At 40.2% G+C, this 14,942-nt stretch overlaps 1 protein-coding gene across 1 annotated transcript; it reads left to right on the forward strand.

Annotated features, from left to right (window-relative positions):
- On the forward strand, positions 1-12,896 carry LOC141287401 (interleukin-17 receptor C). The gene is made up of 15 exons (XM_073819552.1): positions 1-172; positions 1,431-1,458; positions 1,556-1,684; positions 1,768-1,982; positions 2,314-2,428; positions 2,541-2,576; positions 5,837-5,979; positions 6,067-6,129; positions 6,557-6,608; positions 6,922-7,145; positions 7,335-7,388; positions 7,479-7,530; positions 7,661-7,756; positions 9,911-9,949; positions 10,036-12,896. Exons 1-15 carry the CDS (start codon positions 68-70, stop codon positions 10,800-10,802), a joined length of 2,118 nt encoding a protein of 705 aa, XP_073675653.1. The 5' UTR covers positions 1-67; the 3' UTR covers positions 10,803-12,896.
- Positions 12,897-14,942: the final 2,046 nt, after the last annotated feature.

Below are 14,942 nucleotides of genomic sequence, written 5' to 3' on the forward strand. Positions count from 1 at the left end.
GCTGTGGAGTTTCATTTTGAATCCAGACAGCATCCAGTGTGTGTGTGTTTGTGTTTGTGAGAGTGTCATGAGTGTGTGGACCCTGCTGCTGGTCTCTGTGCCGCTGTGCATCTTCACACGGGCGCTGGAGAGAATCGAGCTCCGCGCGGATCATGCGCTCACCTGTGGACAGGTACAGTACGATCAACACCTCTGTCGTCCTAGTTAGACAGTTCAATTTTTTAATTAATTAATACAAATATTTAAAAACATATAATTGTTTTAACCCGGTTTCAAACCGTTTTTCTTTTCAGTCCTGCTTTCTGGCAGTTAGTGTCACACATGACTCGCCAAAGTTCTAGCTCAGACATGTTTCTACATGGATACAGTTACAGGGAATCTGGCTGTTTGCTGTGGGGCAGTCTGTGCATGTGTGTTTGTGTGTTATGGAGTGTGTGGGTGCGTGTCAGTTTTAGGAAGTTAAACGTTTTCTTGTTTGCTGTGGAGAGTTGCGTGCATGTGTGTAGTTTTCTGCATGCGAACAGAGACCTGCTGTTATCTACAACGATCTATGCATATTAACACTTAAATACCACAACATTTGCATTCATACAAACATAAAACTGTAATACAGTGTTGTTTTATTTAAATTATACTGTAATATAAAAATAATTATTTTAGATTGTATCTCTGTGTATATGTCATTAAAGGATTAGGTCACTTTCGAAACAAAAATGTACAGATAATGTACTCACCCCCTTGTCATCCAAGATGTTTGTCTTTCTTTCTTTAAGGAGATTATTATTATTTTTTTTTCATTTCAGGATTTGTCTCCATATAGTGGACTTCTATGTTGCCCCAAGTCTGAACTCCAAAAATGCAGTTTAAATGCAGCTTTAAATGGCTCTAAACGATGCCAGCTGCGGAAAGAAGTGTCTAGCGAAACGATTGGTTATTTTCTAAAAAAAAAAAAAAAAAAATTTACATACTTTTTAACCTCAAATGCTTGTCTTGTCTAGCTCTGTGCTCTGTGTAGAGATTAAAAAGTATATGAATTGTAAATGTTTTTTAAATAAATAAATTAAAAAAATAAATTAAATGTTTAAATAACCGATCGCTTTGCTAGATAAGATGCTTAATCCTCTTCTTGGATTGTTTAGAGCCCTTTGAAGCTGCATTTAAACTGCATTTTGGAAGTTCAAACTCGCGGACACCATAGAAGTCCACTATATGGAGAGAAATCCTGAAATGTTTTTTGTGAAATGTTGACTAAAGAAAGATAAACATAAAGATCTTGGATGACAAGGCGCTGAGTACATTATCTGTAAATTTTTGTTCTGAAAGTGAACTACTCCTTTAACCATTATTCAAATTGAAATTCAAAATTAGAATGCATAACATTTTTATGATTTCTGTTAGTGTGTTATGTGACTACTTTTTTTTCTCTTTAGGGTATAATTCACTGTGAAGTCAAATCAGGTAACAAAACAAAAGTATATGCTGCATACTGTATTTCACCATGATGGGCAGAACTGTGCACTTCACCGGCCTCAGTTGTTTAATTTTCTTGGTTTAGGTGGTCCTACTTGCATTCAGGAGGATGATCATGTTTCTGTGAGCAGTCTAGACGCCTACATCGTGCAGTGCCAAAAACAGCAGACCTGGAGCTTGTGCCTGAAAGTCCTGGTGAACGTCACAGTCACAGGTACCTCGTCGCAGTATAGGTTTGGGGGCTGAGTTTCTCTGAACTGCAGGATTATTTCTTGAGGTGTGTTGACGCTGTGTTAGATGCAGATCAAGATGTGACAGGTGATGGCAGTGGAGATGAAGAGGCAGAGGAGCCCCACGAGAAAATGCATGGAGGTGCTCATCAAGAAGACCTCCACAACATGACGGTTGCCAGCACTGTTCGTGTGTGTTACACATACTCTTCACAGCACCACTCCAGCATGCTCCGCTTCACAGTCCGTTCTTCAGCATTTGATGACAGCGCTACACAGCAGGTCAAACAGATCTATCTATCTGTCGATCTATTGATCTCTCTATAACATACCAATGGTAGCAAGCAGAACACACTCTAGCAACCACATTTCAGCTTTCAAATCTCTTTCATATCTGTCTTAAATCTGCTCAAGTATTCAGATAAGGCTTGCATACCTTTCAGTCTGCATGTTCTCTCAAGACTAGACTCAAAGCCTCAGCTTCAGACATTTTTTACATTTTGGGAAGTCTTCGGCAAGCTGAGATTTTAATATTTAAACCTTTTTGAGTTTGCTTTTGTTTTGCAAAGTGTTGTCCTGGATGAGCTGATTGTTTAATGTGTGTGTGCCGTAGGTGTGGATGTCTTTAGTCGTGGAGATACCGAAGGCAGAGCTCGGCAGTTCTGTCCTAGTGCATTCTTCATACCTCAACCCTAAAATACATGTTGTTCTTCCTTCAGAAGAGGAAGGTAAATATGCTATAAAACATGCACATCTCTTTCTCTAAGTATTTGAGACACATACATGACTGCTTAACATTTGTAACATTAATGCATGGCACAATGCACTTTTCTCTTTCAGTGTGTTCCAAGAGTTTAGATGCTGTCTTCTGTAAGGGTAAGTTAACAGGTGTCTAGTTTACGTGACTGGTAGAGTGATAGTAATAAAGTTAAAGATCATGGGTTTGATTTCCAAGGCATCGTGTGTCCTGAATGCCAACAAACTTTGTGTAAAAAGCAGCAACTGTACAGTAGCTACCCTAAAATCAAACATTACTGACAAACACCAATCCAATTATGGAAAAGTTTACCCAAAAGAGAAAATTCATTCTTATAGGGCAACTCAGGGGAAAGTCACGGGTTACTGGCTTATTGGTTATTGTTTCAGCAACAATAAAGTGCCACACCCTGGCAACATATCACAAATATATCCTAAGAAAACATTAGTGTTTTGTTTAAAAAGTTTATGCTAGTTGGCAATTGGCTTAGGTAGCACCAAAGATCATTTGGGTGGCTCGAGAAATTCCTTTGAATCAGTAATTGATAATGTATTTACATATCATACAGTATCATCCACAGTTGATACTCTTGGCAAATGCTGAACAAGTCATAGAAAAATGAACCTTTCAATTAAATATCTTTATATCTCAAAAAAAGTTTTTTTTTTATATAAGTACTATAATTGAAAAAAAAAATGTATGTGTAACTAAAAAAAAAAAAAAAAAAAAAATATATATATATATATATATATATATATATAAAGTCGGAAAAAAGAAAGAAATGTTCTCTCAATTTCAACTGTTTTTTCCTGCTAATTTCTTAACTTGTGTAAATATTTGTCTAAAAAGAAAAACATAAAAGTTAAACAACTGACACATTACCTGAACAAGTTTCATAGGCATGTGACAAACAGAAAGGGAATAATGAGTCCCTGCCCAAAGGTTGGGGGAAGGGGTGCGCATCTCATTCCTCATAGATGGCACCAGATTTGCCAGGCCTTTCTGTGAGATGTTACTCCACTGTTTTTGTACCTCTTTCACACTTGCAAGTTCTCAAACACATCTGGAGGGACTAGGGTTGCAAAGGGGTGGAACATTACTGGTAAATTTCTAGCATCCAGGGTCAGGATAGTGCAGTGGAGCAAGAGATCAGGGAGACCAGAACTGTCACAGAAAGCACAGAGGGGTTAGTAATAGTCTCTTTGGTCATAAAAAAGGCAGAGATTTCAGGAACTGCCTTTGTGGCCATTACAGGACAGACAGAGGGCTCAGAAACTCTCCTTGGGAAGTACTGTAGTGGACGTTGCTGCCTTGAGAGGTTTTGAAGCGGACATGCAGCCTCGAATCAGGATCAGGAGAAATGTGTGCAGCCCAGACGCACAAAATATCAACCATCTGCTTGCACATTAGTAGTGGGTCAGCCAAACTGGAAAACGCCTAGAGATTTCCCGTGTAGCCTTAAGGTCCAGGTATACTTTACTTTCCACGTTCCGTTCCATCTTGTGCGCAGCCGTGCGCGCACAGCTTTTAAAGCAGAATCCCTGTGGATGAGTGCGGAGTGTAACACATGCGCAGTACAGTTGTTTGTACTCTTGCATCTCTGCTGCCTTTTTTGTGCATGTGCTGTTGTACATGTCTTTAGATGCTATATTAATGACAAGGGTAAATCGTTAGGGTTTTTATGATATTGATGCCAAATCGATACTTTAAAAATAGCACCAGAGCCTAAACAGTGCCTGAACTGATACTTGGAAAAAATGACCTAAACTAGGAGGGATTAGTCATTAGTCTAAATTACATTTAATGTCCGTTTCGTTCATAGTGGAAGCCAGAGGGCACCCTTGTGCAAAGATTCCACATATGTATCACAGAAGTTATAGAACTGATGATGCTCCAGGAAATCCCTTATATGGTCAAAGGGATTGCTATCACTGTAACTTAGTAAAAAGAAGATATAAACATTTTGAATGATAAAACACAAAGACATTCAAACACAATAAAAAGTGAAGCATTTGACTCATGTTGTAGAATAAAAACCTGTTATAATGTTCTCTTTTGCTAGACAACAAATTTAGAAACGATTCCCTTTGCTACCCATTACAAGGGAAGTTTAGCTTTAGTACAAAGTAAAAGCCTTCTTTAGTGATCCAATGTGTTTTTGTACAAAAAATATCCATACTTAAAATGTAAAAATCACTTTAATCTAGCTTGCGGAGTTGTACACAGAACTTGCTGCTTTGTGAAGGGGCGTGGCAGGATTGAAATGCTGTCTGAGCTGTTCACCAATCGCAGCGCAGTGGGACAGCTAACTAATCACAACACATCTAGTTTTTCGGAAGGTGGACCTTCATTAAACCTGGATCTAATCAAGCCATATGTGCCAGCCTGGGGAGAAAGCTATTGAAATAATGTAAATTATGTTAAAATGAATGTGTTTTTGAACCACCAAGCATGAGAGCATGTTCTAGTGCACCCCCAAAACAAAAAAACTTTGTAAAAGAGCATAATACGTTTAACTAGCTACGGTAGGTGTAATTGCTGCATTCACACGCTCCTCGGATGGTCTCATTTCTCAAGTAATATGAACTACTAATCATGTGTGGTGATGATCCATTATATGTCCGTTTTGGAGCTCCAGATGGCAACTTTTTTAACCATATTGGTACCAGGGTTTGGTACCCAACCCTATTCATGACACAAAAACACTGGTGTAGTGTCCATGAAGGCTGAAGACTCTAGTGTGGTGTCCATGTTGTGACGAGACACCGCCACAATAGACGCCAGTCTCAACACCCTGAGATAGGTCCAGTGGCCGTGATGGTGCAGGCTGATAGCATAGCTCCACACCAAAAAATGCTTAGGGGACAAATCCTCTTTCATTTTCCCCATAGTAAATGGGGATATTCTCAGTTGGATAGTGTGCTCCCCAAATTGCTGAAAAGTTTCTTAAGGACCAACACAGTATAGTTGTGTAGTTAGTGGTTCATTAAGTACAGCATGATTAAAGGTTTTGAGTGAATTGTCTAGAAAGCGCATGTGGTAGACTGGGTCCAAAAACTCGCAGATGTGGTCCTTGAGAAAACTCCATCCCAAAGAACCTGAAACACAGATAACCAGGAACAAAAACAAGGGCAATCCGAACAACTATGTAGTGATGTGACATTAGAACCAAGGCATCGAAGCTTGTGCCAAGAGTAAATGGTCGTGCCAGATGAAGCCTTGATTTGAGGCTAGTGTTGTTGGAAATCATGTGACCAATGACAAGTGAAGCTTTGAATCTTTTATTTATTTCTTATTTTTTAAGTTTTTTCATTGAGTTGCTGGACTCAGACCCATCAATGGCCCACTATGAACTCCTCTCTTTGACTTTGTTTTCCAGTAGCACCAAAGCTGCAGAAGAAAACTGACCATGTGACAGGAGCAATAATACTGTATGTGGCCAATGCAGATAAAGAGAGATACCAGGATTTTAACGCGTGCCAGAAGCTGGACAGGAAGGGGCGCTGTCTTAAGGTGGAATGGGTATGTCACGCTGCTTTATATTACATTTGCATTTAATTGGTTCATTTAAGTTTTAACTTGTTTGTCTGTCTTTTCCTTAATGTAAAGAATAATGCCAGCCATGAGTTTGAGATTTCACGCAGCTCTGTCACCCCCTGTCTGTGCTTTGAGGTAATGCCGCCAAATGTTTATTTACTTTTACATTCATTCATTTAGCAGACACTTTCATACAAAGTGACTTATGTGGAATACAACAAGTGATTTATCGTAAAGATGCAATAAATGACAAGAAGTGTTTGTAATACAATGGAATAATAGAAGCTACAGGGAGGGATTAAGGAAACGTTTAATTATTGAATTATTAAACAGATAAGTAGAAAAACACCATATATTAAACATACAGAATAAATTTATATAAGTAACACTGACCTAAAGCTAATGTATAAGTGACTAAAGGCTAATACAGTGATGTTTATACTAGAACATGCGAAAGTAATGTAAAAAAAAAAAAAAAAAAACTTATGTAATATTAGCTAGTAATATTATTGTTTTTGCGTTTTTTTTAACTGATGTGTATTTTGTTTTTACTTTTGCATAGATTTGGGGAGAATTTATCCGAACAGAGTATTGTCCATTTTTTAACGAAACAGGTATGGCATTGAAAAATATTGAAAATATTTAGCTGCACCTTTGAAAAAAATCAAGGAGTTTACAGGCTCTTTGAAGGAAATACATGTTTCAGTTGAAAACCTCCATCTCAAAGGCTCTATAGATTTCCACTGTAAGCACCTTTACTGTAAATTGGCTGACTTTTGGTTGTTTTGACAAACTGAGGAAAGCATGGAAATTATATTCTTTGATAGTCATGCATGCTAGTACAGATACTGTTCAACTCAGGAATGACAATACAGTCGATGCAAACACTATAACATTGTGAGAGTTTCGCTCTGTTTTGGTTCTCAGCTGTCTCAGGCTCCAGCCTGTCTGTGTCCTTGTCAGAAACTGAAACTCGTCACAAGCAGACAGCTCTGGTCTGGAACATCAGTGCCCCCTGCAGGCTGGAGGCTCAGCTGTGGTTGTGTAGGAAGAGTTCAGGACTGGACAGCAGCTGCCACACTCTCAATGGCAGATCTCAGGTCCACACCCGCCTGAACGACAGCTGGATAGAGACTGACCACAGACAATGGGTGCGAAAATGTGCTTGAGATATTAAATATGGTCAAGGACAAGTTACATGTTGAAGTTTAACATTCTGGGTTAGGGGTTCGTTCAAATCACAAGAACAAAAACCGTAAGCAATAGTAAATATGGCGAGGCTTGACTTACAGTATAAGAAAAACTGTTTACTTCTCTAACACTTTTTTCTTTTGTTGCAGCAGTTAAAAGGAGAGTTTGTACATGTGGCACGTCATCCTTCATTGTGTGTGCAGGTACCTAATATGTATTTCACCATGTTTGCAGTTCGTTGCTGACATGCTTGTTTGTTTTGGGGAACTGGCAGTGTTGTCTTTCTTGTCCAGGTTAAAGTAGCCGGAATGGATGGTTTCCTGGGACCAGTATGTCCTTTTGAAGGCAAGAACCCACATTCGTTAGTTCTGATTAGAGAGTAGTTGCCATAAAACTTTAGCACTACAGCAATAATGCATTGAGATGATACAGACTGTGATGTGATGAATAACAGCTCATTGTTTCACTGCTGTAGTGGAGAGGGTTCGCTGGAGTGTCCCGCTGGTGCTGTGTGCACTGCTGGTGTTCCTGTCAGTGCTGGGAGCCTATGCAGTGCAGGGTACTCTGAAGAGTGAGTACAACACGGATTACACAATAACATCCACATTTAGAACTGGAGAAAGACATCCTTGTTGAAAAAACCAGCATACGCTGGTTAGGTATGTTTTGAAGCATGGCAGCTGGTTTGAGCTGGTTTAAGCTGGACCTGAGCAGGAGCTAGTTGCTTAGGACCAGCACATGACCAGGTTAAACAAGCTCATAACCAGCTCAGGACCAGCTCAAACCAGTTAATGACCAACTAAGGACCAGCTCAAACAAGCTGCCTTGCTTCAAAACGTACCTAACCAGCTTTTTTCAACAGGGATCATGATAATTTCACAGCTTTTTGAAAAATATGTAGTAAATAGTTAGTCTCTTGAACTGAATATCTTAGAGGGAGTTGAAGTGTTGTCATGCTTAAGGGGAGGCACTGCAGGCAAAAACACAGTTTTTTCACGCACCTATCAAGTTTGAGATTTTGGGCTTTTTGTTTTTTTATAAAGTGTTTTTTCAGACTAGTTTTCCAAAAAACACTGTTAAGTGTTTCTTTTGTAGCACTTTATCTATTTGTGTCTATAGGTTTCAATTAAAATGCATATCTTTAAAGGCTGTTTTCTCAAAATTAGTTTTTCTTCCAACACTGAGCAATAAATCTCCACTTCAGTAGCACTTACACACACCAAACTTTAAATTTTATTCCTGTCTATATCCTGTTTTTTTCATAAATGATTTGCTTGATTTTATGCAACAGTTTATTCCCCCCAATATGGTAAAAAAATATATAGTTTTATAATGACGAAATGAGATACCCAAATTTTTTTGAATCTGACTTAGATTTTTGTAGTAGAAATGTATGCAAATTAGTTATTTCATTAAATAATGCCTCATTTGCATATTTAAACCTAACATTTTAGAAAACTTGTAATACAAAAAATGTTTGCAATTATCAATGTAATCAATCAAGTGGGTAAGTAAGGTCATAACTATTAGTTCTTTTTTTTTTACCCTATTCACCTGCAGTATCTCGCCTTAATTGTTTCCTGTAGATCTTGTTGATTATTTCAGGTCTAAACCAACTACTCCACCCCGACTTCCATCTGGTTCTGGAGTTATAAGGGTCTAAAGCCACAATTTTTTTTTAGGGAGCTTTCGACTTAGGGATGATTGGGTCCAGTAGGGCCCTCAGAGGTCTAATTTCTTCCAGAGTTTTGGACTGTTGAAATTTTAACTTTGGGGGGCTGTATCTCAACTGGGGTCAGAGGAGTCACATAGAGGGTCAGAGTTTATTCCCAGCCCGGGTTAGTTATAGGAGGTCAAAGTTTCAACTTCTCTATCTCCGCCCCGTGGGGGGCTAGAGGTGCGGGGGCAGTCACGTCGCCAAGCAGACTCGGAGCTTTGGCAAGATCTGTTGTTAGTCCATTTTTGGGCTCGGGTCAGACTTCCAACCCCTTCAGAGCTTCTTTTCTAGGTGGGGAGGGTGTGCTGTGGCCGGGTAGAAGGAGTAGATCCAAGGGGGTGGATGAATAAGTTTTTTTGCTTAAATCTTGCGAGGTGGAGGGATCGTTAGGGCTCCCGGGTTTCTTCCGAACACGACCACCCCCGACTTCCAGCGACCCGGACTTCCTTATCTTGGCTGCCCAGGGGGTTATCGACTCAGGGTCTACTGCCCTGGAGGTCTACTGGGAACCTGAGTTGCGCAGAGTTTGACCCCGGCCCAAGCGAGCTATAGCTTGTCAAATTTTCTGCTTTGGGGGACGCTATCTCCAGCCCCAGAGGGCTATTGACACAAGGGCAGCAGCGACGGAAAGGGGCCATCAAGAGCTATCGTCAACCCGAGTTAGGCCAAGAAGACTGGGCTTCCCCCCCACTCGAGGCACCTTTCCAAGCTGGGGACAACAATTTAGTTGTTTTTAGACACTAGACACTGACCCCAGACCAGCAGACCACCCTTACTGCATCCCACAAAACCCCAACTTCATGAAATATAACATATCAGCTCTTTTACATTACCGCAAGCCAGGTGTAGAAATGTATTCAATTGTAATGAAAATGTCACAATACAAAAAACAATTCTATGTGCATTATTTTTAATTTATGTGTATTATTTGTATTTTTTGTTTTTTTGTGTAGAATGTGTGAGTTTTTGTGAACTGAAGCACTAATAACCCTTCTCTCTTTGTAACAGGCTGGGTGTCCAGATGGCTGAAGGTGGACAATGTGAATCGTGAGTTTTCTTTATGCTCTCACCTCTCATGCTGGTCACTTCCTGTAGTTGTAGTGTTCTTGTGACTGAAGCTGATGTGTTTTCAGCTGCGGCGGGTGGTGTGGAGGTGCTGCTGGTGTGTCCTCCTGACACCGACTGCTCCGTCACTGAGCTGGTGTGCCGCCTGTGCTCCAGTCTCTCCGCTGTGGGCTTCAGTGTCTCTCTGGACCTGTGGAAGCACTCGGAGATCAGCATGCTGGGTCCCGTTCCCTGGCTGCACTCCTGTCTCGACCAGGTTCAACGGTGCGGAGGTAAGGCGGTGTTGGTCCTGACCCAGGCGGCCTGCGAGCGGGCAGAGGAATGGGCCTGTCGAGTTGCCAAACAGAAACCAGAAGAGGGAAGGAAGAAGTGGGTAAAAGGTGATGTCCAGTCACCAACTTGCTCCGAGGTCTTTGATGCATCGCTGAGCTGCATTTTGGCCGACTATCTGCTGGGTCGAGCAGGAGAGAGGTTCATGCTGGCTCAGTTTGATGGGCAGAGCCCTGTGATGGTCCTGCCGGAGTTCTTCAGGGAACTGCCTTTGTTCAGCTTGCCTTCTCAGAGTCTGGACTTCATCATGGAGCTCACGCAAGGGGCTCATAAGGGACAGAAAGTATCAGAGCGGTGGGTGCGAGCGGGGGCGTCGAGAGCAGCATCACGGCCAGTATCAAGGGCGCTCCGAGGGCTTGCGGGAGCTACAGGACACACGTGTGCAAGGCTCCCTCAGGACCCTGTTGAGTCTGGGACGGAGAAAGCCTGGGAAACTGTCCCACTACAGGCAGACCAGTCGAGCCCTGCTCTCCACACTGAAACAAGCACTGAAGGCTGTGTCTAAACTGGTCTAGTCCTTGCTGTGCTTTATTCTGGCCCAAAACAAGCCTCTTACAGGAATAGTTCACGCAAAACAGCTGATCAAAACATCACAATAATCCATAAGAAATCCACACCACTCCAGTCCATCAGTTAACATATTGAGAAGACAAAAGCTGCATGTTAACTTGCAATTGAGTGTTGTTGATTATTGTGATGTTTTTATCAGCTGTTTGAACTCTCATTCTGATGGTACCCATTCACTGCAGAGGATCCATTGGTAAGACACTGATGGAATGACACATTTCTACAAATCTGATGAAGAAACAAACTCATCCTAATCTTGGTTGGTCTGAGGGTGAGCACATTTTCAGTTAATTTACATTTTTGGTGAACTATTCCTTTAATGTGTGCTCACATGTAGTGCAGCTCAGCAACATTTCACAGGCCAAATCCAGTCATTTCAAAAGGAGTCCATGTGGTCTAGAGTTTCACATGAGGATTTTGCTTGTGTTCATGTTGATCATGTGGATCACCACTTTCACTGCTCAGCTGCTTGGTTTGAAAGTGACTTCTGTGTGAGCTGTGCTTCATATATCACTATTGACAACAGACAATGGAGCTTTTTAACCAATGAAATCTTGTCTTACTTTTACTGATATGACACGGTGTGACCCACATGTACATGCTGGATGTTGTTTAGGTGGCAGGTTCATCTAAAATACATGAAAACTATCTACTGAACAGAACTGCAGTGACAGTGTAGGAGGTGATTTCAGAAACTGCCCAGGTCTGGCATTGATGTAAAGATGTATATATGATGTGTAAATATATGTCTCATCTTAAGATCAGAATAGAGTCTGCAGGATGGACCAGATCTTGTTTTACATAAGGAACCACAACAGAGCAGCTGGACTCTCTCTTGGAAACATGAAGACAAACACAACATGATAAATCCAAACACAAATGAAAGAGAAGGTCAAAACTGTGGGAGAAGTCAGTTTTTTCCTCTGACTAGTGCACAATTAAACTGCCGTGTTTATGGAGGCACAAAGGCTGTAGAAACACAGAAGGCAATAAGCTATATGTCTCATATAAGATGTAACATGTAAGCTTTCGAGTCAGGTGTCCGGTTACATGAATGATTTGTCCTTTTTCAATAACTTTTTTTGTAGCTTCAAGTTGTGTGTCTATACAGTAAAAAGTGTGACAACTAGCCCCAGTCTCCCCTATTGGTTTATTTGTATAATAATGTTCAACAACTTTCAGCTAAATTGTGTTAACAGTTGTGTACAGAATTATTGACACCCTTGGTAAATGTGACCAAAAAAGCCTGTAAAAATCTGTATTGTAAGTAAAATGGGGTGAAAATCTCATTATGAAATCAATGTTTTTCTCAAATGCATGTTGGACACAATTATTGACAACCTTTTATTCTATTTTTTTTTAAATCTCAATTTGGCAAGATAACAGTTCTGAGTTTTCTCTAATAATGCCTGACAAGTTTGGAGAACACCTGACAAGAGATCAGAGACCATTCCTTTATCTAGAATCTCTCCAGACCCTTCAGATTTCCAGGTCCATGTTGGTGCTTCTACATTTCAGTTCACCCTAGTCATTATCTATAGGGTTCAGGTCAGAGAACTAGTTTGGCCATGACAGAAGCTTAGTTTTGTTCTCAGTGACCCATTTTTGTGTTGGTTTTGAGGTTTGTTTTTGGATCATTGTCCTGTTGTAAGATCCAAACATGGACTATTATAAGATCTAAACAACATGTCTAGGATCTCCAGCAGAAAAATAAGCCCAGAACATCAAAATTACAGCATTATGTTTCATTGTACACATGGGATATTTTTATCCCTGTGTGCACCAAACCCATTTTGAGTGTTTACTGCCAAAAAGCGAATTTTTCAGTTCCATCTGTCAATAGAAGCCAGGCCTGTTTGAAGTTCCAGCCGTGTCTGACAACAGAATATGCTTGGGTTGGAGCATTTTCTTTTCTTAATTTTTTTTTTTTGAAATCCTCCCAAACAACATGTTGTGATGTAGGGGCTGTTTCATTTTTTTTTTTCCGGCTTTCTGACCCCAGACTCAACTAATATCTGCAATTCTCCAGCTGTGATCTTTGGAGAGTCTTTGGCTCCCCTCAGTGTGCATTAGGATGATATAGACCAGGGGTCCCCAAACTAAGGCCCGGGGGCCGAATACGGCCCGCCCTCACATTTGGACCGGCCCTCTGAACAATGCCAGAGACATATTTTGAAAATGTAATTTTAAATATGTTTTACTTATATCATGTCCGTATTTGATAATAAAGGTTGGCTTTCGAACTAAAATTTCCCCTTAGTTATTAACATAGCCTAATTATTTATTAAATTCACCAACAGAATGGTACATTCAACGTAATGTGTCATCGCGATCGAACAGGTGATGCGCGAGCCAGCTAGAAAAATCAGAGCGATGACAAAATGACTCAATAGCATTTGAGGTGAAACTAGCACTGCTTGTGGGACAAGTGCAAAAGCAAGACTTCACTCATCTCCCAGTTACCTAAAGTTTTTCAGCTGAGAACCAGTTGAAAAGCCTGTGGAAGCTCTGAAAATGCTAAAGGCGGAATTTGACGTGTGATTCAAAAAACACAGTGGACCAACACCAGCAGATGATATTGCACCCCAAATCATCACAGACTGTGGAAACTTAACACTGGACTTCAAGCAACTTGGGCTATGAGCTTCCTCCAGACTCTAGGACCTTGATTTCCAAATGAAACACAAAACTTGCTCTCATCTGAAAAGAGGACTTTGGACCACTGGGCAACAGTCCATTTCTTCTTCTCCTTAGTCCAGGTAAGACGCCTTTGACGTTGTCTGTGGTTCAGGAGTGGCTTAACAAGAGGAATACAACAACTGTAGACAAATTCCTTGACACGTCTGTGTGTGGTGGCTCTTGATGCCTTGACCCCAGCCTCAGTCCATTCCTTGCAAAGTTCACCCAAATTCTTGAATCAGTTTTGCTTGACAAGCCTCTCAAGGCTGCGGTTCTCTTGGTTGGTTGTGCATCTTTTTCTTCCACACTCAACTTTCTGTTAACATGCTTGGATACAGCACTCTGTGAACAGCCAGCTTCTTTGGCAATCAATGTTTGTGGCTTACCCTCCTTGTGAAGAGTGTCAATGATTGTCTTCTGGACAACTGTCAGATCAGCAGTCTTCCCCATGATTGTGTAGCCTAGTGAACCAAACTGAGAGACCATTTTGAAGGCTCAGGAAACCTTTACAGGTGTTTTGAGTTGATTAGCTGATTGGCATGTCACCATATTCTAATTTGTTGAGATAGCGAATTGGTGGGTTTTTGTTAAATGTGAGCCAAACCATCACATTAAAAGAACCAAAGACTTAAACTACTTCACTCTGCATGCATTACATTTATTTAATACACAAGTTTCACAATTTGAGTTGAATTACTGAAATAAATGAACTTTTCCATGACATTCTAATTTACTGAGAAGCACCTGTATATCTTTTGAAAAGAAATGATAATTTGTCTGTCTGGTGCATAAAAAAATAATAAACTATTATAGCATTAAAAGGTATAATAAATACAGGTAAAATCATAATAAAATAATAATAAAATAATAATAATAATAATAATAATAATAATAATAATAATAGTAGTCAGTCCGGCCCATGGAATTTTCTTTTATAAACTGACCCGGCCCCCCACTAAACAAAAGAAAATATGTGGCCCGCTCAGAAAAAAGTTTTGGGACCCCTGATATAGACACACATCCTCTTTCAGGCAGATTTGTAAAATTTTCTGGAAATTCTTAATTATTGCTCTAATGGTGGAAATGGGAATGTTCACTGCTCTAGCTATTTTTTACAGCCACTTTCTAAATTGTGAATCTAAATGATCTTTTTCTGCACATCAGAAATATATTCTTTGATTTTACTCATTATGATTGACGATTCAGGGAATTTGGCCTATGTTTTCCTCATATTTACATTCCTGTAAAACAGGAAGCCATAGCAGGATAATTTCATCATGTTCAGAATTACCTCGGTGTGCCTATAATTATAATTATTAAGTGGGAATATACTTCAGAGATACTTTACTCATAATAATTTCTAGGGGTGTCAATAATTGTGTCCAACGTGTATTTGGGG

The sequence above is a fragment of the Garra rufa genome, chromosome 15 (assembly GCF_049309525.1).
Source record: "Garra rufa chromosome 15, GarRuf1.0, whole genome shotgun sequence".
NCBI lineage: Eukaryota > Metazoa > Chordata > Actinopteri > Cypriniformes > Cyprinidae > Garra > Garra rufa.

Bases quoted from the DNA above. Each gene is read 5' to 3' on its own strand.
- LOC141287401 (XM_073819552.1), top strand. From the start codon at position 68: ATGAGTGTGTGGACCCTGCTGCTGGTCTCTGTGCCGCTGTGCATCTTC. The intron at 1,685-1,767 runs GTACCTCGTCGC...ACGCTGTGTTAG, and splicing joins GGTGAACGTCACAGTCACAG to ATGCAGATCAAGATGTGACA. The intron at 1,983-2,313 runs GTCAAACAGATC...TGTGTGCCGTAG, and splicing joins ATGACAGCGCTACACAGCAG to GTGTGGATGTCTTTAGTCGT.